Source organism: Phodopus roborovskii, unplaced genomic scaffold, assembly GCF_943737965.1.
Source record: "Phodopus roborovskii unplaced genomic scaffold, PHOROB, whole genome shotgun sequence".
NCBI lineage: Eukaryota > Metazoa > Chordata > Mammalia > Rodentia > Cricetidae > Phodopus > Phodopus roborovskii.
Window position 1 is genome coordinate 10,519,522 of NW_026125059.1, and position 23,388 is coordinate 10,542,909.

Genomic DNA, 23,388 nt, shown 5'->3' on the forward strand with positions numbered 1-23,388 from the left:
TGAGATTTGTGTCCATGAGTGAGTGTCATGTGTGTGGATGCTGAATCCCCTGGATCTCCTGGAGCTGGAGCTACAGGCTGTTCTGAGCCACCAGACATGGGTGCTGGGAATCAAACCCCGGTCCTCTGAAAGAGCAGCCATTGCTCTTAGAGAGTCACCTCTCTAAGCCCGTGGCTGGAAATTTTGTTGTTTTTGTTGTATTGAGGCAGTATCTGTGCTTAGCCTTTCTTCCTGTGAGACTAGCACCCTGATGGGAGGCAACATCTCCCCAAGGTTAGGGCAATGAAGTCACTGGGCTTGCTTGGCACAGGCAGAGTGAGTCAAGGACACCGAGTAGCAGAACAGGACGGAGTATCTACAGGTCACCTTTGCCAGCACGAGGGAAGCCTGTGCCTGAGAGAGCTTAGTGGGTTCAAGAGGAAGCAGGGAGGGTCCTGCCTAGTCTGTAGTTACCAGCCCCTCATGGCCACTTATTTCCTGAGCATGTGTGTGGCACGCACATGTTTATGTATGTGACAGTGTACATATACATAGGGAAACGTGTGTGGAGGCCTAAGGTTGACACTGAACGTCATCTCAATTGCTCTCCATCTTATTTTTCGATAAATGTTTAAGAATTTGTGCTGGGTATGGTGGCACACACCTTTGGTCTGGAGGCAGAGGCAGGTGGATCTCTTAAATTCCAAGGCCAACGTGGTCTACAGAGTGAGTTCCTGTATGTTCTACACAGAGAGCCCATCTCAAACAAACAACGTTGCATGTGTGAGCACGCATGGCAGTGCACACATGTGGTGAGAGGTCATTCATGTTGAGGGAGTTGGCTTCCTCCTTCCATATGTGGGTTCTGGGACCTGAACTCAGATTGTTAAGAGTTGGCAGCAATCACTTTATTCACAGAACCATCATGCTGGCCCTCCAGCTTACTTTCCTGAGACCAGGTCTCTCTCTGAATCAGGAGCTGATTCCACTAGACTGGTCAACCAGTCTCCGGCAGGGCTATGCAGCCACACCGGGCTCTTTTGTGGGAGCTGGGGATCTGAACTCAGGTCCTCATGCTTGTAGGATGAGCTCCTTCCCGAAAGCATTGCCTCAGTGTTCCATTTACTTTTTGGTGTCAGGACCCGAACCTACAAATTCATGCATATTAGGCTAGTCTCTACAACTGATATCCTAGCCCTGTTGCTTTTGAGACAGGGTGTAAGTTGTCCAGGTTGGCCATCCTCCTGCCTCAGTAGCTGGAAATGACAGGCCCATGCTACTGGGTCTGGCAACCATCAATGTTTGCAATCAGTTAACACAATGGTGGACATCTTCTCTTGGGTGCACTGTCTACATTATTACTTTTTTTTTTTTAAGACAGTTTTGCTGTGCGACCCCAGCTGTCCTGGAAGTATAGGACTCTACCTGCCTCTGCCTCCTAAGTGATGGGTTTAAGGGCATATGCTACCACACCTGGACATTTTTAAAAATGTTATGGGTGTGTGTTTTGCTTGTATGTGTGCATATGTGTACCATGTGCATGCCTGGTGCCTGGGGAGGTCAGAAGAGGGTGTCAGAGTCCCTGGACTCTAGAGGGTCGTAACTGCTATGTGGGTGCTAGGAATCCAACCAAGGTCCTCCAGAAGAGCAGCCAGTGCTCTTAACTGCTGAGCCACCTCTCCAGCCCCCACTGTCTACATCTTAAACATGCAGGTGCTACGCCAGGCTGGCCACTCTACACATCCTGAAATAGGGAGCTTTCAGATAGCGGCGTGAGAAGTCCTCTCCATGGAGTGGGTGAGATGGCCGTGACATCAGGCCTCAGGGGCTCTACCCCCCCCCCATACACCCACGTTTAATAAATATAAAGGGGATGAGGGCACACACCTTTAATCCCAGCACTTGGGAGGCAAAGGCAGGCAATCTATGTGAGTTCGAGGCCAGCCTGGTCTACAAAGCAAGTTCCAGGACAGCTAGGGCAAAACAGAGGAAACCTGTCTCAAAAACAAAGCATTTATAAACACACATACACACCCCCCCCACACACACACAAGCCTCTTTGGTGCAAGCCCATGACCACCATATTGCCCGCACACTAGGGTGGCACAGGCCATGATTCAGTCTGGAGCCATAGGCAATAATCACCAGGCCTAGAAACTCACCCGCAAACAGCAACTATCCTATGGGCCTTGGCAAGATAACTTGGTGGTAAAAGTGCTGCTGCTGAGACCATGAACCTGGGAACCCATGTCGTAGCAGAGGACTCGTCCCTGAGGCTTTTTAATCTCGTGTTTGTGCTTTTGGTTTGGGCTGGGAACTTGATATGTGACCAGACTGGCCTTGAACTCTCTGAGACCCACCTGCACAAACACGAGAAAGAAGCCAAGGCTGGTGGTGCATGCCTGTAACACCAGTACCTGGGAGTGCAGGAAGAGGGTCAAAGTTTCATAAGTTCAAGGGCAGCCTAGGGCTACAGGAAACGTTCCCAAAACAACTGCCCCCAGATTAAAAAACTGAAATCAGATAACAAAACTTTGAGAGAAAACCAGACTGTACCCCTGACGTCTGGGCATAGGCCTCTGAGAAGCTAGTGCGAGAGTTTCAGGCTAACCTAGGCTATATGAGACCTTCCCTCACATGGCAGAAAGATCCAACTCCTACAAGTTGTCCTCTGACCTTCACAAGAAAGCTGTGGCACATACACAAATATACATGTGTGCTCACACATAAACACGGTCTCCAGTTGGATCTCTGTGATCCAACTGCTTTGCCTCCTGAGTGCTGGGATTAAAGTAAGGCATGATATGGTACCTGAGCTAAAATTTAAAAAACAGAAAATGACCCTGGGGAACTGGCACAGTGGCATGTGCCTGTAATCCCAGCTACGGGAAACTGAGTGCCAGCAGTCTGAGGCCAGCCTGGACTATTGGATGAGGTTTGCTGTGAGGATCAGGGTGGGGAATGTGGTAACTATAAAACCATGTGCTCAGCCCTTAGCACTGGAAAAGGAAGTCAGTGAACCAGCTGTGACTCAGTCTCCCTCTATGTACCTAATGGATGCCTGGTACATATTCTTAAGTACTCTTCTCATATAATTTCAAACAAGAAAGTAGCCTTTATACAAGTCCGTTTTTATTGGTAAAAAATAATATGTAACTAAATCTAACTTGATTTTTAAAATCAAAGTTCATTTAGTGATAATGTACATTTTATAATAAAATTGTAGTAAAATACTGACATTTGATAGGTTAAACAAAGTATCATTCATGTAAAAATCATGTTATAGCATGTAAAATTTAATTAGAAAATTCATGGTTTACACAGCACAGCATCTTGTTGACATAGGTGACTAACAACAGAAGAATTCACAGTGAGGCTTGACATTCACGACAACAGACTGCAGGCTGAGCTGCTAAGGCTTCGGTTCTTGTCATTAAGGTGCATAAGAACCGAGCCAACGGGACTGGACCCCACAGCCAAGGCTCACTTACTTCACCAGTAAGACCTTGACACAAACACTATCGTCCTTAAGGTAAGACAGGCGCCAGCAGCTTTGCTCTGTTTTCAGACAGGAGATAAATCTGTGTTTTACAGTTAAAATTTGTACAAAAGTCAAGCCCTGAAGTTTTTCCCCAAGAGAAAAGTTCTAATGTTAAAACTCTGTTAAAAAAGAGAGAGAGAGAAAGAGAGAGGTAGTATGTGGAAGTATTTGTACTTACAATGTTGAGCCTGTGTGCCACTTAGCTCAGGAATACAACTGAGCCTTCTACACCTAACGTTACCTTCCACCCGAGAGCCACACTGCGAAAGCTCCCTGACGGTGCGGAGGCTAGAATGCTGTCAGCAGCGGTGCTGTGTAAGAGGGAGAAGTTGTGAACTCGACACAAAGCCACGGGGTCGCCCCGCCCAGCCTCAGCTAGGCATCTGCAAAGAACATGTTCGGTGTTGATTGAGTCTAGCTCCCCTCACTGGATCAAGACTTCATATCTGCCGGCTCTTACTGTAGAGAAAAAAACGTCCTTCAACTCGGAGTCATCGGAGTCTTCGCTGTTGTAAAAGTACACAACTGTGAGGTGTCCATACTTGCCCCACCATAAGGTTAAGTAATAAATAACTGTCCACCTGGGGACACACATGAGGGTCTCGGTGCCTGTGCATGCAACACGACGGCGTCAGGTGAGGGGAGAATAATTGCTGTTCCCTCCTCCTGAATGGATGCAGAAGAGAATAAATAACTCACACAATTAACACCCCTTCGGGTGGCGAACTTGACACAGGCTTCCTGAAGTACAGGCAGCACCCTAGAATCCCCAGGAAGAAAAAACTCATCTTTTGTATAAAAAGTGTGCATTTGTTCTGTTTGTTAGTCTCTTAACCTGGGGTCCTTTTGATGCAACATGATCCTCACTGCCTGGTACACTGGAGAAGCATGGGTCACACTAAACGCACAACACACGCAGGCACGCACGCACACAGGGACAATCTCACACAGGGCTGGGGGTGAGGAAAGTTAGCAGTTAAAGGGCATCAATAGGACTGAAGCACCCTGCAACTCTGAAGCTACAGGATGGAGACAAAAACAGGTCTAGGGTGGGGTAATGGGAACTGCCCCTAAACAGAAAGTCTTAGCTACAGAAAGTCTTAGCAAGCAGGAAAACAGAACAAAACCGCACGTGGAAAAAAGGATTTGTCACGATTAACACAGACACATTGGGAAAAGTCAGAATGCATTGATGTTGGGAACCCAAGCACTGAGGTTCCCAGCAGACCAAGGGGACATCAGACTTCACGGAGGACAAGTGAACGGTTCTGCAGGCCAGGGAGACATTGCAGCAAAGGCCTCACACCTGCATCGTCGCGGTCTGTCAACAGTCACGCCATCCCAGCCACACTTCAGGCTCGCCCGTGGGACAGCGAGGCCCGGAGGTCCACAGCATCAGTCCTGTGATACATTTATAGCGCTTGGAAAACACACGTGGCGGGTTCACAACGTTATGATCGTTCCGTCTTCCTCTAACAGCCTCTGGTCCGGAGTGTGGGGTCCAAACTCTGTGTCCAGGTTGCTGGGCACAGGCACTGGGTCCTGCAGAGGGGAGAACCCATTCTGTCCCGCCTCAAAGCTAAGCTCTATCTGCGTCAGGGACTCCAGGCTCTGGGCATCCGGGGCAGCCTTTGGGATCTGCTGCGGCTCACCACTGTCTTCAATGATGATGTCGTCCTCGCTGTCCTGGTCCTCTGGCTCAAAGCTGGTTTCCACCTGCTGCGGGTAGCCCGGGAGGCTGTTGTCGGTGGACTGGCCGGAGCTGCCGGAAGTCCGACTGTTCCGCACAACGTTGTTCCTCTGGTTAGCTGGCCGCACGGTGATGATGAGGTTGCGGCTGTTGGCTATCATCATGTCAGTCACTTGGTCCAGACTCTTCCCCGACACCTCTATTCCGTTCACTTCCAAAACTTCATCATTGACAGCTAGCAGTCCCGTGCTCTGGGCCAGACCCCCGGGTACGAGCCGGGATATGAAGATCCCCGGGACTTTCTCTAAGCCATGCGGTGTCACCCGGACACTGGAGCCGTCTCGGATGTAGAAGCCCAGGGGCTTCTCTGTGCCATACTTGTACAGCCTGACCCTCCGGTGGGTCTCTGGAAGGATGTCCACGTCTATGATGGACGACACGGGCCGGAAGTCCTGGGGCATGCTGATGACGATGTGGGGCTTCTTCCTGTGGTTGTCGGGACGCAGCACATTGCTCAGCACGTTCTTCTTCCTGATGAGGGTGTCTGTACCAAAGGCACTGTAGTCGGCTTCTTCTGCTCAGGCAGAGAACACACACAAGACGGTTACACATCTGCCCACAAAGGATCACACCAGCCCACGTACATGCCACATCAAGATCAGCCGGCTACCAGGACTGCAACTGTGACTGCCACGCCGTAAAGAAAACACTAGAGGGCCCTCTCAGACACACCTCAGAGGTCACCAACTACTGAATATTAACTGGCCAGTGAAATTCTGGTAGCGTCAGGCATGGTCCACACACCTGTTAACCCAGTGCTCAGGAGCCTAAGGCAGAAGGTAGGAGGATCTCAAGTTCGTGGTCAGCCTGAGCTATATAACAACAAGCTTGAGGCCAGCCTGGGTTACAGAGTGAAACCCTGTCCCAAAATCTAAAAACCGAAACAGCAACAACACAATAATGGTGGCAGATCTTACAGGCTCACATGTCCTAGATCCTTTTCACACTGCTGGGCTGGCCTCAGCCACTCAGACGGCTGAGGCACTGAACTATGGGTATGTTACCTCCCACTCCTGGCTACAACTTCACCCCACCTCTTGCTCATGAGGTTTTGCCTTGTATTCAAGGAAATCCTCCTGCCTCAGCCTCCCAAGAGCTGGGATTACAAGATAAACCACAATACTTAGCGCCTCTTTTTTTTTTTTTTTTTTCCCCTGAGATAGGGTTTCTCTGTTTAACAGTTCTGGCTCTCCTGGAACTTGCTTTGTAGACCAGGCTGGCCTTGAACTCAGAGATCCACCTGCCTCTGCCTCTCAAGTGTGGAGATTAAAGGTGTATGCTACCACCTGGCTTCTTTTTTTATGTATATTGGTGTTTTGCCTGCATGTCTGTCTGTGTGAGGGTGTCAGATCCCCTAGAACTGGAGTTACAGACAGTTGTGCCTTTGTGGGTGCTGGGAATTGAACCCAGGTCCTCAGGAAGATTGACCAGTGCTCTCACCCACTAAGCCGTCATTCCAGCCCCCTACGATCTCATTTTTAAAAAGCAGCTTGGGCTCCCAAGACAGAGATCAGTAGTAAAGGTGATTACTGCCAAGCCTGATGACCTGAGTTGGTTTCCCAGGACCCACATAACAGAACAGAGAATTAACTTTACGTTGTTCTCTGACCTCTATGTACACTGCTGGCACACATGTACACACACAGAGAAGTACTCTTAAACCAGGTATAGTGGCTTATTCCTGCAATCCCAGCTCCTGTGTAGGAGAGGCAGGAAGATCAGGACTTCAAGGCAACCTCAGCTACATAGCGAGCTCCACACCAGCCTGGGCTACATGAAACCTTCTCAAAAATATTTTAATTTAAAATATTTGCATGTAGCCGGTCAGTGGTGGTGCACACCTTTAATCCCAGCACTCGGGATGCGGAGGCAGGAAGATCTCTGTAGCCCCTTTAAATTACGCAACTCCACTCTGCATGTTTATTACATCCAAATGCAAGGGCAGGAGAAGGGGCACTCACTCCAAGGGAAGGGAGCATGAGAGCGGGACAGCGAGGGTGAGGCAGGCAGGAAGGGCACTGGCCTTGAACTGCCCAGGCCCTGGGTCAAAGGCTGGGAGGGTGGGAGGGAAGGGCCCAACCTGCATCAACACTCACAGCTAATTAAGTGAAGCAGGAGCACAGCAAACACTTAGAACAGCTGTCTCCGCAGGTGAAACTCCCTTCTGCCCCACAGGCTCTGAGTCTCCCGCTTCTTACTTCAGTAGAGGCAGAAGTGTCACACGACACCAGCGCTGTGACAGACTGGGGGGGGGGGGTGGCAAACCTGTGGAGCTCTTGTCCCATTTAAATCTCACTTCCTATTCAGGTAAAGCTGTGGGGTTTGTTTTTGTTTTGTTTTGTGTTTTGCTGGTGAGATGGCTCGGTGGTTAGGGTGTTTGCTGCCAAGTCTGATGACCCGAGTTTGAGCCTCACCGCCCATAAAGTAGAGCGAGCCAACTCCTGCAGGTTGTCCTCTGACCTCCCACATGTACACACACACACACACACACACACACACACACACACACACACACGATAAACACAAGGAAGGGAAAATTGCTGCCGCCTAGTAAATCACAACAAAAACAAGTGCTTCTAATTGTGCACCTGCAGCTGAATTAATTCCTCAAGCCAGCCGGGTCGGTCACACGCTAGAGAACCCTAGACAGCACTGTCACACAGATGACACATCAGGGAATGAAGGGCACAAGGAAAAGGAAACAAGAAGCAGGCGAGCTGAAGGCCACGTCAGGGCTGGGCTTGGTGCTGGGGTCTGGCTCCCAGGCTCGGGAGGCTCAGAGGGAACACTGAGCTCAGGCTGGGCTGCGCCAGGGACCTTATCTCAAAGCAAAAACCTAGACCGACCAACCGAGCAGAAGCCAAAATCAAAACTGGGAAAATGGTCAATTAACAAAATGTAGTTAACCAAAAAACAAAAACCAACCAACCAAACAACAACAAAAACCCCACAAAATATAGTTCAGTTACAGGAGAACAGGGCCTGGGACATGGAGGCAGAATCAGGAGCCCAAGGTCATCTGTCCTCAGCTACCAAGTGAGGCCATCCTGGGCTACACCACACTTTTGTTTCAAAAAACCTAAATTCATGTTCATCTCCATCCCCCACAATAACTAGCTGGAAGTCCTCATTCCTTGGAGGCTACAGACTGCCTGGGCCTTGCAGAACTCTAGTACTTTCTCACGGGCAGCTCCCAACCCAGGGCATTAGAAGTAAAAACAATCCAAGACAGGGTGAACCCTGGTTTCTCTACTGGACCAGTACTTCCAGGTTCCCACCATGAGCATCAGGTATGGGTGCCTCGGGGTTGGGATTGCTTTGGCAGCCCCCAACTCATACCCTCTCATAAGGAGTCTCTACTGTATCCTTAGGCAGAAACTTGCTTTATAGTTTGGTTTGAAAAATAAATGCATTGAAGCAGGAGTTCTTGGCAAAATCTCATTAAAAGCCGTTAGGATTAGTCTTGGACCGGACTGTTTATTTCAGAACAACCAATAGCAGGCGTCTGCGTAACATGTCTAGGGAAATTCCAGACCACAAAACTGAGAAGGCCACCAAGCTGCCTGCAAGCCTGCTCCTGGGAAACCCTACTGAGAAAACCCGAATCTGCATAATTTGGCATGGCCTAAGACTCCCTCTGAATGCTGGCCCTGAATTCTCAGAAGCGCTACACCCGCACAAAGGCACCCTGTTCTTTCCACCCAGCTAATCAGCTTCCAGCCACTGGGAAAGAGACAGGCTGGCGGCAGGCCAGGGTGCAGGGTGTGAGTGTAAAGTGTAAAGGTGACCGTCCAGGAGGCCCCAGCTGGAGGCTGAGGTCACTCCCAGAGGCCACGGGAGTCCCAGGGACTCACAGCAGACCTGGCCCAGGCCATACAGGAACACCCCAAGGAGAACTCTGTCCTCCAGCCAACAACCTCCACTCACTGAGCGGTCAAATGGGATCTCTTCCTCACACACAGCAAGCCCCGCAGGGCCTCTCTCTGAGTTCTGGGAGCTGGTTCCCTCACAGGAGCTCACTAAGGGCCCAGACTCATCACCCAGAGTGAGGGTGAGCCAGGGCCCATTGTAATGGCAGCAAGAGAAGAAATGCCCACAGTGAACAGAAAGCAACCCAGCAAACAAAAGCAAACACCATGCATCCCTGGACAGGAAGCCCCAGCAAACACACAGTACAGCCCTCAGGAGGCTCAAGAGCTTGCTTGACCCATTAGAAGTTCAGAGGGAGACAGGGCGGCTGGGCCTGGTGGCATGGCCTGTAGAGTCTGCTACGCGGAGGCTGAGACCGCAGGATGGCTCCAGGCCCAGCTGGAGACCCTGTCTCAAAATAAAACAGAAAGGCTGGACCTCAGGGAGTGGAGGCAAGAGGATCATGACTCCAGGCCGACTTGTTACACTGCAAGGTCAAGGCTAGCCCCTATCTATCTCAGTGACCACTTGGGGTGGGGTGAGGCTGGCATAGAGCTCATATGTCAATGGTTGGACCCTGACCTAGCAGACTGAGGCCCTGTGTTCAATTCCAAGGAACAAGAGAAGGAAAGTGTCAGATGTGGTGACAGTCATAACACTGAGAGCTGAGGCACAGAGGATATGGGGATGATGACACATGGGGACCGGACGGCCACCACAACAACTACTGTGAGTTCAAGACCAACCTGGGCTACACAGCAGAGCTTGTCTGTTTTCCAGGGCACATATGTAAAGGAGTAAGTAGACGTGTTCCAAGAAAACTTTACAAAAACGTCAGGCCTCTGCTTGCCAATCCTTTTCTAATCCACAATGATTAGCCTAGGCTGGCCCTGAACTGACTTCCTACCAGGATTAATTACAGGCTTGTGCCACTACTCCTGGCCTCTTGTGAGCTACTGTGTATCTGTTGGGCTGTATTAAAATTAAACCCTGGCTCATTAAAATGTAACCTTAAAACATAGCTACAAAGTCATGTCCAGTGTCAGGTCAAGGTCTAAGAGCTAATTTTCTGCCAGTTACAGATGTGTGAGCTGTATGTCCTCCACTAGACTCAGCAGAGCAGGAAGCCCTGTGAGCACCACTCACAAGCCCAGGACACAAGCACACCCCCCATCCACCCAGAGCAGCAGCACAACCAGAAGGCAGGGTATGGAAACAACCAGCCTGGGGGAGGCCTGTGCTCTAACATGTCTTGGGATCCTATACGGAGCAGATCTACCTAGAAAGCTCTAGAGACACATCGCTCAGACTCTGTTCCAATGCGACAGGAATGACTGGTGGCTTATGTTATTGCTTTGAGACGGAGGCTCCCTATGGAGCCTTGGATGTCACAGTAGAACTCACTCTGTAGACCAGGCTGACCTGGAACTTGGAGATCCGCCTGCCTCTGTCTCCCAAGTGATAAACTACAGGTGTGTGTGCCACCATAACTAACACATTCATTTATTGCATATGTGTGCATATGTGTGTGCATGCACATGTGGTCAAGGGCAACTTGTGGAAGTAAGATCTCTTCTTCTACCACATGAGTTCCAGGGATAAGACTGGTTGTCAGGCTTAGTGGCAAGCAACTTTACCCAGTGAGCCATGTTGCTGGCCCACAGAGGAACACTGGTGCCGATGGTAAGGTCCCCATACGGCTGGCCCTGACCTGGGTAGTTTTTAAAGGCAACCCAGTATTTCTAACCTGTCTAGTGCAGTCATGTGATAACCATCGAAGGAAAGTGCTCTCTGGGCTGTCTCACCCTTGCCCAGACACTGCAGGACAGACTCCAGCCTCCAGGGGGGAGCTGAGAATCCTCTGTGAAAATAACTTTTCAGATATCAGGTTTTTGGTTTGGTTTGGTTCAGCTTCCATGAAAACAACCCAAGAAACAGAATGTGGGATTTTCCTCTTAACAGCAAATGGCCACAACACAGAAGTTTCTGATGTATGTGACATGGCTGTCCTGTCCAGGCACCAGCTCTGGGTATACACACTCAAGCACCAGCGTCACTCCAAGGAATCTTTATTCAGTAGCATGTTAAGGCTCTGAAGGCACAGCTCACGGTAGGTGCTAGCCTAGCAGCACACCAGGGCCTTAGTTTTGAAACCCAGGACTACCGCAAAACAGAAAGGAAAAAAACAACAGACTGAGGCCCCACTTTAATCCCAACACACAGGAGGCAGAGGCAGGCAGGGCTGTGAGTTCAAGAACAGCCTGGTCTATGTAGCAGGTAGGAAAGTTCCAGGCTAGCTAGTCTTGAAAGAATAAATAAACCAGAAAACAAACTGCTGTGGTTCTGAGGTAACATGAAACTAGCCTTAACCTAGGCCATCCTCTGGCTCTACACAGGGCCACTGCTTGCTTGAGCTTCTGTCCATTTTGTTTAAAAATTGTTCAATCCAAATCAGAATCAAGTCTCTGCCCTGGATGCCGGGACCTGATGGCCAACAAGACGAACAAACCAGGTAGCCTAGGTCTAAGCGAGATACATCTAGATCTTCAAGGAAAACTGGTCAGGGAGGTCCCATGACACAGGGAGCTTCCAGTTCACAGGACAGAATGAGGCCCTGAGGTAGGCTGGGTGTGAGCTCTCAGGGTGCTCATGCAGGAAGGGCAGGCTGCACTTGTCCACCCAGGGCTCTTAGCTGCAGCGGACAGCGTGGCAGGATGTTTCAAGGAGCACCTGATGGGTTGACGTCCTTCCAATTTTTGATAAAGTCAGGATATGTACGCATGTTACATTTGCACACACTGTGCTCTAAGAATTCTTGCCTTTGTGTGTGTGTATGTGTGTGAGCGCGTGTGCACGCATGCACCACAGGGCTCGTGTGGAGGCCAGAGGGCAGCTCTCAGGAGTTTCTGACGTTTCCCCACCATGTTGGGAACTGGGGATCAGACTGAGTCGCCAGCCTTGGTGATGTGATGAGCACTCTGACCCACTGAGCTTTCTCACTGGCTCACTGCATACTTGAGGCTCACTTGGAAATATGTAGCCCCGGGTACCCATCAACTAACTCTCAATCCTCCTGCCTCGACCTCCTGAGTGCTGCAGTTACAAGGGTCAGCAGCTATGACAGACTTCAACTTAGACATGCACACAAATATACATAACACATACATTTATGTCACACTTATTTGCTTTGTGTGTGCACACATGCCATAGCACACATGAGGAGGTGAAGAGCAGAGTTCAGGGATGAATTCTCTCCTCCTACCATGTGTGTCCTGGGAACAGAAAAGCTCAGGCTGTCAGACTTGGTGGCAAGAGCCCTTATCAGCTGAGCCATCTTACTGGCCCAAAGTCTTATTTTTTAAAACTACAAATCTGAAGCCAGGTGTTGGTGGTGCACACCTTTAGTCCCAGCACTGAGGAGGCAGAGGCAGGTGGATCTCTGTGAGTTCGAGGCCAGCCTAGTATGCAGAGTGAGTTCCATGACAAGTTCCAAAGCTATACAGAAACCTTGTCTCGAAAAACCAAAACCAAACAAAAAACTACAAATCTGCCAGGAGTGGTGGTATAAGTCCTTAATCTCAGCACCCAGGAAACAGAGGCAAAGTGAATCTCTGTGAGTTTGAAGCCAGCCTGGTCTACAGGCTGAGGTCCAAAAGAGCCAAAACTATACAGAGAAACTGTCTTGGAGAAGCGAGGCGGAGCCGACTGTCTTTCTCTCTCTCTCTCTCTCTCTCTCTCTCTCTCTCTCTCTCTCTCTCTCACACACACACACACACACACACCCCTAACAACAACAAAGCCCAATAAATTATTTAAAATTCTGTACTTAGCCTGCGCATGCGTGTGCATGTGTGTGTGTATGAGTGGGGGACTGTCGGATAATGGCACAGAATGGAGTTCAAAGGACTTGGTTCTCTCTTTCTACCTGTGAGTCCCAAGGACTGAATACAGGACATCACACTTAGTGGCAATCGCCTTCTCCACTGAGGCATCTTGCTGGCCCCCTACATCAAACTCTAAGGGTTTTAATCTTACTTGATATTCTACTTTTACCACATAGAAAACCTTTATCCACATATAAACAAACACTAACCCTTGACACCCACAAAGCTGGCTGTGATGGCACATGCCAGTAACTCAGTACTCAGAAGGCTGGGGGGAGGACTAAGCCACAACTGAGGACAACCTGAGCTACAGCACCGGATATACAATGAGTCTCAAAACAAAAGGCAAATGAAAAGGAAGACAAACCCAATGAACAGATGTAAAAGAATGAAATGAAATTCCAATAACCACAGTGACAGCAAGATTGAGACTCGACAAAGGAGGACTCCAACAACACGCAGTGCGGAGAGGGGGTTCACGGGTAACGCTGAGGCAGAACTGATGTAAGTTAAGGCCAGCCTGGGCTACAGAGGAAGACCCTGTCTCAAAGACAGAGAACAAGGGGAGGGGACACGATTCAACTGGTAAGGGTGTTTGCTGCCAAGCCTGTCTCTGTCTGTGCCTCTGTCTCCTATAAATGCCCAGAACCCACTTGGTGCAAAAAATAATTCCCATGTTGTCCTCGATCTTCACAAGCATGCTGTGGCATGCACGTCTCTCTCCCCTCACAAAACAAATAAGTGTAAAAAATGTATACGCTTACACATATAACTGATAATAAGAGAGGGTTTAAATCAAATGTCTTGCCTCCTCTGCCTGCCCACGTGTCACACTCCACCGTTCCCTAGGTCTGGCTTGCTCCCCAGTCCTGCTACGCTTACTGCTTTTCTGTTGCTCTGTCTGTTGGAAATAGGGTCTTGTTATGGAGCCCAGGCTAGCCTCAAACTCACAGTACTCTGCCTGCCTTGGGCTCTTGTGCTGACATTTCAGGCATGAGCCACCAAGTACATCTGTCACGTTTCTGGTATACAGATCCCTTGATTCCCACCCTCAACCCCAGACTGTCATTTCTGATGTGCATGGTGTGATCGATTCTGAAGCCCGCTGAGATAATTTGATAAGCCTAGGACCAAACTCATTCTTTTCCCTGCAATCCCACCTCTCTGTCGGATTCTGACAAAGCACTGGTTAACGAGCTCAAAACCACAGTTGTGTTCTGTCTGCTGCACGCTTGCTCCAGCCAGTTACCGGGCTCACCTCTCTGCCACCTGCTCCTGGCTCTGTACTCACTGACTCTTTTTATGTATTTGTTTGTTTTTCAAGACAGGTTTCTCTGTATTGCTTTGGAGCATGACCTGGAACTAGCTCTGTATACCAGGCTGGCCTTGAACTCAGAGATCCGCCTGCCTCGGCCTCCCGAGTGCTGGGATTAAAGGCATGAGGCATCAACGCCAGGCCCCACACTGATTCTTGCAAGCAGACACAGGGGCCTCTTGTACTCGGTCTCTGCCCACAGCTTACTGGCTGTGCAGCCTGCCATCCACCTGTGGACACTTGTGAACATTAACACTGACTCTCAGGACAGACTTCGGCCCCTCAGCAGATGGGAACAATGGATTTCAGTCTCCAAACCCAGAAAGGCAAAGTGACCAGGTTTCGGGCATGTCAGCTCCCTGGGAGCAATCTAATGTTCACCATCTTCCCTTTCAAGCCACTTTCTGGTCTGGCCTGAAAACTGTGAGGCCTTTATCCCACACCACTCAAAGCTCTTAAGTGGGCTTTTCAAATCTTTCATTTCCCAAAGAGAAAGGAGCTACTGACCAATTGGACAGGATTTCCATCCTTCCCATCTGCGGACTCTCTGTCTCTGTCTCCTTGTCTCACACACAGGGCAGGGGCAGTCTGAAAAAGTTTTAGGACTCAAGATACTTTTTGAGAGATAATATTTACAGGCCCCAAAGCCAGCACTTCCCTTCTTATTTCCCAGCCAGTTTTATATTCATGCTATTTCTGTGAATAAAAAAATATTCTAAAATGGAAGATTTTGCTAGGTGCCACCAAGAACTAGATGCTGCCCTTCCCTCGGTCTGTCCGTGAGTGAATGCGACAGGCACTACAGTTACTCCATAAAGAATGGAGAGAGAGAGTGAGTGATCTGCCCTTGCTGTCTATGAGACAGGGAATGAAGCTCTCAGAGGTTGGTGAACCTCTGCTACTAAATTCACTCTTCTCCATCAATCCAAAAACGTAACTAAGACTTACTAAACGCCTAGTTTGATCCCTCCCCACCAAGACAGCCTTAGATGTCCTAGAAGAACTCCAGCTGGCCACAAATTCAGCAATCCTTCTGACTCTGCCTCCCAAATGCTGGAATCAAAGGCAAAGCACCTCCACCACAGGGCTCCTAATTTGACTTAAAAAGAAATCTAAGAGGAGTGGGCTGGAGAGATGGTTCAGCGGTTAAGAGCACTTGTTTATTCTTTAAGAAGTCACAGGCTCAATTCCCAGCACCCACATAGAGGCTGACATCTCCCTGTAACTCCAGTTGCAGGGAATCTGACACCTCCGGCTTCTAAGAACACCTGTACACACACACACACACACACACACACACACACACACACACACACACACACACGCGCGCGCAAACACATACACAGAGACAAAATCAATCTCTCTCCTTCTCTCTCAGGAGTTAATGGTTAAAACACAGATTTTTCTTCCATACATTCAGAGAAGGCTGGCTTACACATTAAGTAAGCCAGTGATATCACCATGCTCCTTGCAAGGTGCATATCCACTAGGTCAGAGGCAAGGCTGCTCAGCGGAGGGAGAGTGCACACTCCATACAAAGGCACTTACCCTTCTTCTGTATAAAAATCCTGAGCAGTGGATTGGCGGTGGAAACCGCCTTGTGATAGTTGTCGTCATTGTTTATGGGCAGTAGGTCCCCGTGGATGTCTGCGTAGCCCACCAGCACGTCAACGTTGGGGATCTTGTGAACATGTTGCAGCAGTCCATAAAACTCCTCAAATTTTCCAGGTTTGGATCTTTCCAGTGAAAACCGACGAAACTCAGCTCCAAACTACAAATATAATAAGCACATTTAAAAAACGGAAACTTAGCCAGGCATGGTGGTACATGCCTTTAGTCTCACTTGGGAGACAGAGGCAGGAGGGTTTCTGTGAATCTGAGGGCACAGAAACAGGCCTGCTGTAACCCTCCCTGCCAGAAGCAAAGGACAGAAAAGCACAGGAATGTGGCTGCTGCTCCCCAGGGCGCCCCTGCCAACAGCTACTGCCTCAAAACCCCATGCCCAGGTCTCCTGGGACAATTTGGCTCCAACTATACCTGGAGCCCAGGCCAGGGCACCAGAGGCTTTGACAGACCAAATTCCTACCACTGCATCGAACCCTCTGTAAGGGGATTATCTTTTCACAGGCTGCAAGAGTGAGACCCAGTGTAGCAAAAGGACTTAGAGCTTCTTGGCATGAAATAATGTCATCATGTAAGAAATAGGTTAAAGACAGAAAAGAAGCATGTTCTTCAAGTTAGTGTAAAAGAGAAGCTTATTAACCAACACATCAGCTTTAAACCCTGCTCCATCTGGCTAAGGAGAACGTCTGTCTGTCTGTGTGCTGGGCTGCAGGAACCAGGAGGCTGGCCTGCTTCAAAAGCTAGGCGATTAGTAGACGAGGAGAATAATCGCCTCAGGGAGGCTGGAGATCACAGACCAAGCAGGAAGCACCCTGTCATCCCTCCATTTACCTTGCAGGTCCCCTAAGGCCACACATTAAAGTACCTCCTGAGTCCCTGTGGGACTGGAATGGTGTGCTCTCAAATGGGGAGTCTAAGAAAGGTTCTTCAGGCTTCTTCAAAAACTGTCCCATCACTTAACTTTAAGCCTCTCTTTAGGAGCTACTGGATATTTGGCATATTAAATGTTTCCTTAAATGCCAGGGGCGGGGCTGGAGAGATGGCTCAGCAGTTAAGACCTCTTAGCTTGCTCTTGCAGAGGACCTGGGTTCAGGTCCCAGCATCCTCACAGCAGCTCACAGCTGTCTCTGACTTCAGTTCCAGGGCAAGGGCACCAGGAACAGCTGTGGTACATATACATGCACGCACTTATATACAGTTAATGGGAGGGGGGTGAGAGGGGACTTTTGGCTCATGGTGGGGCAGGGGGGGTTAAATCCTACTTTTTAACTTCAGGCTGGAAACATAAGTAGCTCAGTGGTAGAGTATGAACTTAGCATGCTCAAGGCTCTCTGTCCAGTAACCCCCCCACACACAGTGTAAACATTCACCAAACACGTTTGACCGCTAGGCTTGTTTCTGTCTAAATTCCTAAGATAGCCAGGAAACATAAATGCTGCAGAGAACAGCAGGTGCCAGGCAGAGAAAGGCCCTCATCCCAACAGGCATTCACGACCAACACCGACCCAGAGCCCCAGCCATCCAGTCTTTCCGCTTCCTACGGCTGACCCTCCTCTTGCATGCATTTATTCACTACCCATGGTTTGACATTAAAATAAAATTCACTAGTCACCTCTTACTCCTAACAAATTCAAAGTTTCCAAAACACATTCCTGAGATGTAAACACTAACATTTGTCAAAAAAAAAAAAAAAAAAAAAAAATCAGGTGACTCATATCTAAAGCTCTCAAAAAGTTAGTCACACCTACACATTTCAGAGTAAATAAAGCCCAGGGAACACCCTGCCTATCAGTCTTACGATGTTATCAAAGGCAGTTTCTCCCTGGTTTTCTGGAGGCTGCTCTCCAGCACAGCCACAGTCCACAAGGCAGGCTGACTCACCCAGGCTATCACCTCCCCTGCAGTCGGACTGGGAATACACCTAATGATTTAACCCTTTAGGTTCCCCCAAAACTTCTGCATGCTGTCACCTCTTTCTCTGGCTTAAATACTTAGATTATAAACAGCAGGTGCCCATGCCAGCCAACATTGGCAGGGAGAGGGATGGAGGTGGGAACAGGTTACCTCTTGCAGCAAAGTAGGATCGTAAGAACTCCTTAGGACATGAAGAGAAATTATATTGAGATCAAATTAACCCAATCAACAATGCAGCATATGATGGGGTAGGGGGAGCGAGGTTGGACCAGTGTGCCTGGAATCCAGATGTACATGGAGTTGTTTCCTAGAACTCAGTTTTTTTTGGAGAGAAGGGAAATGAAGAAGCCATCTCTCCATCCCTAATTTTGCTTGTTTAGCTAGACCTCTCTGTGTAGCTTTAGCTGGTCTTGAACTTGCTGTGAGAGCTCAAATTATGAAGTGCTTTTAAAAGTGCTTTTAATACTCCATTTGCCCATGCACAGCAATTAGGAAGTTGCATGTCTAAGGCTGCTCCAAGGCTGCTTGGGGCAACTGTCTTGGCCATGCTGGAGATAAACCAATCCCACAGTTTGCCAGTCAAGCTCTAGTGCAAAAGCTACAGCCCCCGCCCTCAGGACCAAGGTGACCTAAGGATATCACTGTGATTAGAGAACTATCCCAGTTCTGGAGAAACAATCAAGAAGATAAATCAGTTACCAAAGGAATCACCCAGTTGCTGGCATCACACTTTTAACTAGATCTATATTTACACCATCCATTATTTCTATTATCTGAACCATGGCTCTTTCCAGAGTAAAGTTGATAAAGTTGACACTACTGTTTCTTTTTCTTTTTCAAGACAGACAGGGTTTCTCTGTGTAGCCCTGGCAGTCCTGGAACTAGTTCTATAGGCCAGGCTGGTCTGCCTGCCTCTGCTTTCTGAGTGCTAGGATTAAAGGAGTGAGCCACCACCGCCTGGCGGACACTATTATTTCTGTGAAGAAGGCTCCAAGTCATGACCTGCATACTGTCCAGTTTTGGTTATGATCTCTTAATTGTGATATTATGAAATGGATATTGGACTAGCAAAATGACAACCTGAATTCAACACGGTGGTGAGAATCCAATCCTGAATACGTCCTCTGACCTCTACACTCACATTATGGTACTGATGAATCCCCATACACTCATGCACACAAGTAAATGATAATAAAATTTTCAAGAATTTTTACCACTCACATAGCATAAAATGTAATTATTTTTTTCAAACCTTAGCTAAACTAGGTCTAGTGGCACACATCTTTACTCCCAGCAGAGGCAGGAGGATGTCTGTGAGTTTCAGGCCAGCCTGGTCCACAGTGAGTTCCAGGACAGGCTCCAAGGCAATACAGAGAAACCCTGTCTGGAAAAACCAAAAAATAAAATAAAGGTAAAAATAAAGAAATAAAACCCAGCACTAATGAGGCAGAGGCAATGGGATCTCTGAGTTCAAGGTCACTCTGGTCTGCAGAGCGAGTTCCAGAATAGCCAGGGCTACACAGAGAAACCCTGCCTTTCTTTCATTCATTCATTCTTTTTTTTTTTTTTTTTTTTTTTTTTAATGCAGATTGGAGTTCTGCCATGGTATCAGGTCCCCTGGAACTGGAATTACACACAGCTATGAGCTGCCATGTGGTTGCTGGGAATTGAACCCAGGTCCTCTGGAAGAGCAGTCAGTGCTCTTAACCACTGAGCCATCTCCAGAGCCCCCGCCCCAGATACCTTGTCTTAAAAAAACAAGAAACAACAAATGTAAGAGCCTCAGACCTATGCTTTTGTTTACTGACAGGTGGGACAGCAGGACCGAATTTCACAGAGTGTATGCCTGACTGCCCTGTTACCCTCTAGAACAGGATACTTGCTAGAAGTGCTGGGTGGCAGCTGAAATACACACCACATACTTTGGACAGAACTATGTCAAATATTCAAAAATCAGTAGATACAAAAGACAAACAAAAAGCCTGAAATTCCAGTCTCCAAAAACTCAGTTTCCTACCACCAGAGACCCAATCCTACCTGATTTACTGGCACACCTAGGATCTCTATTCATTTTTTCCTACGATAAAAAAATTAAAGACTCACTACCAACATCAGACCATAAAACTGAGTGTTAGCATTATGCAATATCACAAGTGGTTTTCTTTTCTGACCTCAAGTCCCACAAGCAAAACTACAAAAAAAAAAAAAAAAAAAAGGCCAGGTGACAGTACATGTACTAGGCCTGAAACAGACGGCCACAACATGGCTAGAGAAAAGATGTACATTTCTGGAGTCACTGTAACCCTCCCATTCAAACAAGTCACTTCAATTTGCTACTATGCCATGGAGAGCCCAGGTCAGGAAGACTATACTCCTTAAACTACCATACGGTTTTCTTTTTCTAGACCAGGCTGGCCTCAAACTCAAGAGATCTACCTGCCCCTGCCTCCCAAGTGCTGGGACTAAAGGTGTGCACCACCGCGCCAAGCTCAGTTTTACTCTAAAACAACAACAAACTTTTAAAAACTTGTGTGTGCATGTGGCCTCCGTGTATGTATGCCATGCACAGGTGTCCTGGGAAGACAGAGTACCAGATCTCCAGGACCTAGTGAGAAAAGGATAGGTGGTTACAAACATGGGCTGTTTGTTCTTCCTACGGTTCTGGATTTGGTTCCCAGAACCCACACATAGCTCACAGTTAAAACTGCAGATCTGACTCCTCTGGCTCCCTTGAGCACCTGGCATGCAGGTGGTATACATACATACATGCAGGCACGTATGTACATAAAATAGTAAATTTTTTTAAAGGTACAGGTTCTGGGCTGGAGAGATGGCTCAGTGGTTAAGAGCACTGGCTGCTCTTCCAAAGAACCTGGGTTCAATTCCCATTACCCACATGGCAGCTCAAGTTCCAGTGGATCTGACTCCCTCACACAGACATACACATAGGCCAAATGCCAACACACGTAAAAATTAAACAAAATAATTACTTTAAAAAATTAAAAACAAATTTGCAGGCACTTTTTGCTTGACAGGGTTGAGAACTGAACCTGGGTCTCCTGCAAAAGCAGTGCACACTCAATGCTACCTTTCCAGCGCCAACAGCCCTATCATTATTAAACAGATCTGTGTTTCAATCTAGTGTCTGTTCTGGCATTAAGTCCCTCCTTTATTGAGACTGGATCTCACTGTATAGGCCAGGCTGGCCTGGAACTCTTTCAGCTTCACTAGTCTGGCTACACAGCGAGTTACAGATTAATCTAAGTCAAAGAAGATTTAAAAAAAAAAAAAAAAGCTATTAAAAGCATTGCTCTCAAGCCCAGACACCAACATACCTCAACCAAAGGCTCCAACACCTTTCCTTACTTCACTCAAACCACTCCTGGGACCGACATTCCCCCAGGGGTCCCTTAACCACCACCCACCCCATGGGTGTGCACTAGACGGCTCCTGTGTGTCTAACCTCAATTCTATTCTAAATCCTCGGGGTCAGTAATGCCCACTGACCACTGTTCTACAAGTCGTTCGGCAAAAAGCCATCCGGCAAGACTAGGTCCTAGAGCAGAGCTAGGGGGAAGTCACACCCTTTAGAATCTTTCACCTCCTTATCTCAGAATTCTCAAAGAACCAGGCTGCATTACCCCAGCTCCTTCTGGCCTTTCAAAGTCAGAAGAAGCTTGCGGACATGGTACGGTGGCTGCAGATCACCTTCAAATTCCATCTGAAAAGCCCCCTGGAGAAGAACGCATTCCCTAGCTAATCCCCACAGGCTACTCTGCTGTTCACCGGGCCTTGAGATTGAGGAATTCCTCGGACACTGAAGTCACTATCAGCAGACTGGCACACCCGCCGAGGGGGAAAGTACTCGACGTGAAGGGTCAGAATGAAAAGAGCCACAGCGTCAAGCGCTGCTTCAGAGTAAGGTGATAGTGCTAATTTCATAGATTGAACGCATACCAAAGTTAGAGCTGGAAAAAGAGGCTCGCCTCCATCCGACGTGCCCCTGAACCCCAGGGAAGGGTGACGTGAGGAGAAACAAGGTGCTCCGAAAGCCTTTGACTCATGCCCAAGGAGAAGGGCTTCCCCCAAGCTATCGCATCACCTAGCCTTTGAGCGGTCCCTATCCCACCCTTAATAACAAGGCGGGAACGCGGATGGAAAACAGAGGCTGTGATGCGGAACACACGCCAGCGCTCCCCGCCGCCGCTCTCCAAGTTTGTCTTCTACGTGCTACGTCCAGCAGATCGCCCTCTGCCCGCGTCCGCACCGGGGCAGCCCGGGTCCACCATCCCGCCACCCCGCGTCCCCGCCGCCCCGCCCGGCCGCGCACCTTGCTCTTCACCTCCATGGTGCCCAGGCAGCAGCTGCTCACCCCGTGCCGGTGGCCGCGGTTCATGCTGAGCGCGGGGCCGGCGGCCGCCTCGTCGGGGGCCGGCCCTCGGGAGCGCGGGCCGCGGGGCCGCGGGGCGCGGGCTCGGGAGTCGGAGCGCCGCGCGGCGCCTGGTCACCGCACCTGCCGAGGTCCGCGCTGCGCTGTGCCGAGTGCTCCGGGACCGCCCGAGGGTCGGACTGGCAATGCGGCAGGCGGGGACACAGGTCCCTCCCAGGGAGGTTCGGGGGCGGCGGCGGCCGCCGGGAGCAGAGAGGGCGGAGCACAGCCCCACAGCCGCCGCAGCCCGGCTCCCCGGCTGCCTCCCCCGCGGGCGGGCGCGCGCGCGTGCCCCAGCGCTCGTGCACGCAAGCACGGCTGCGGCCGCGGCACGTGCGCGCGCTCACCTGCAGCCTCCGAGCGGCCTCGGCGGCTCGCGCTCCGCCCACACCCAATAGGAAGCGCGCACCTGCGCCCGCCGCGCCAGCCAATCGGCGCGCTGCCTGCGCGGCTCGCGCGGCGCGTGGGCGGGCCTCGGGGCCCGAAATCCCCACCCACCGCCTCGCGATTGGTCCTGCGTTGCGAGGGTGGGGCGGGATCACCTGAGACTGTGAGGCCTCTCTGTATTGAGCCGGGGAGCGGTAGGACGCATGCGCCGGCTGCGGAGTTTCCGCCCCGAGGAGGCAATCGGGGAAGGCAGGCCGGAAGCGCGAGCGCACCTGGACAGCGGCTCAGGAGGGTGTGTTTTTGCGCATGCGCGGGGGCTCCCCTGGCTGCTGTGGGTCCCGAGCTCGCTGATCACCGGCCGAGTCCTGGGATGGGCACTGCGGGCGGCTCCGTTGACGCGGTGGCCTGAAGCGGCTGGGCTCCCGCCTCCCTCTTCGGCCTCAGCCGCCGTGCTGCGGCTTTGAGGCGCCCACTGCGAGTCTAGGTGGCAAGATTCAAGTTTTCCCGCCTCTGCGGCCGTCACTAGCGGGGAAAGCTCGAGGCTCGAGGCCTGGTTCCATCCCAGAAGGCTTTAACCCTCATCTAGATCGGCGGTTCTCATCCTGCGGGTCGCGACCTCTTTGGGAGTGACGACCCTTTCATAGGGTACCATCAGGA

At 49.8% G+C, this 23,388-nt stretch overlaps 1 protein-coding gene across 1 annotated transcript; it reads right to left on the bottom strand.

The window, feature by feature from the left end:
- Positions 1-3,089: 3,089 nt before the first annotated feature.
- Positions 3,090-22,508, bottom strand: Pard6b (par-6 family cell polarity regulator beta). Its single transcript, XM_051185803.1, has 3 exons — positions 22,246-22,508; positions 15,927-16,149; positions 3,090-5,784 (listed from the first exon to the last, which is right to left on the bottom strand). Exons 1-3 carry the CDS (start codon positions 22,309-22,311, stop codon positions 4,964-4,966), a joined length of 1,110 nt encoding a protein of 369 aa, XP_051041760.1. The 5' UTR covers positions 22,312-22,508; the 3' UTR covers positions 3,090-4,963.
- Between the last annotated feature and the right edge of the window lie 880 nt (positions 22,509-23,388).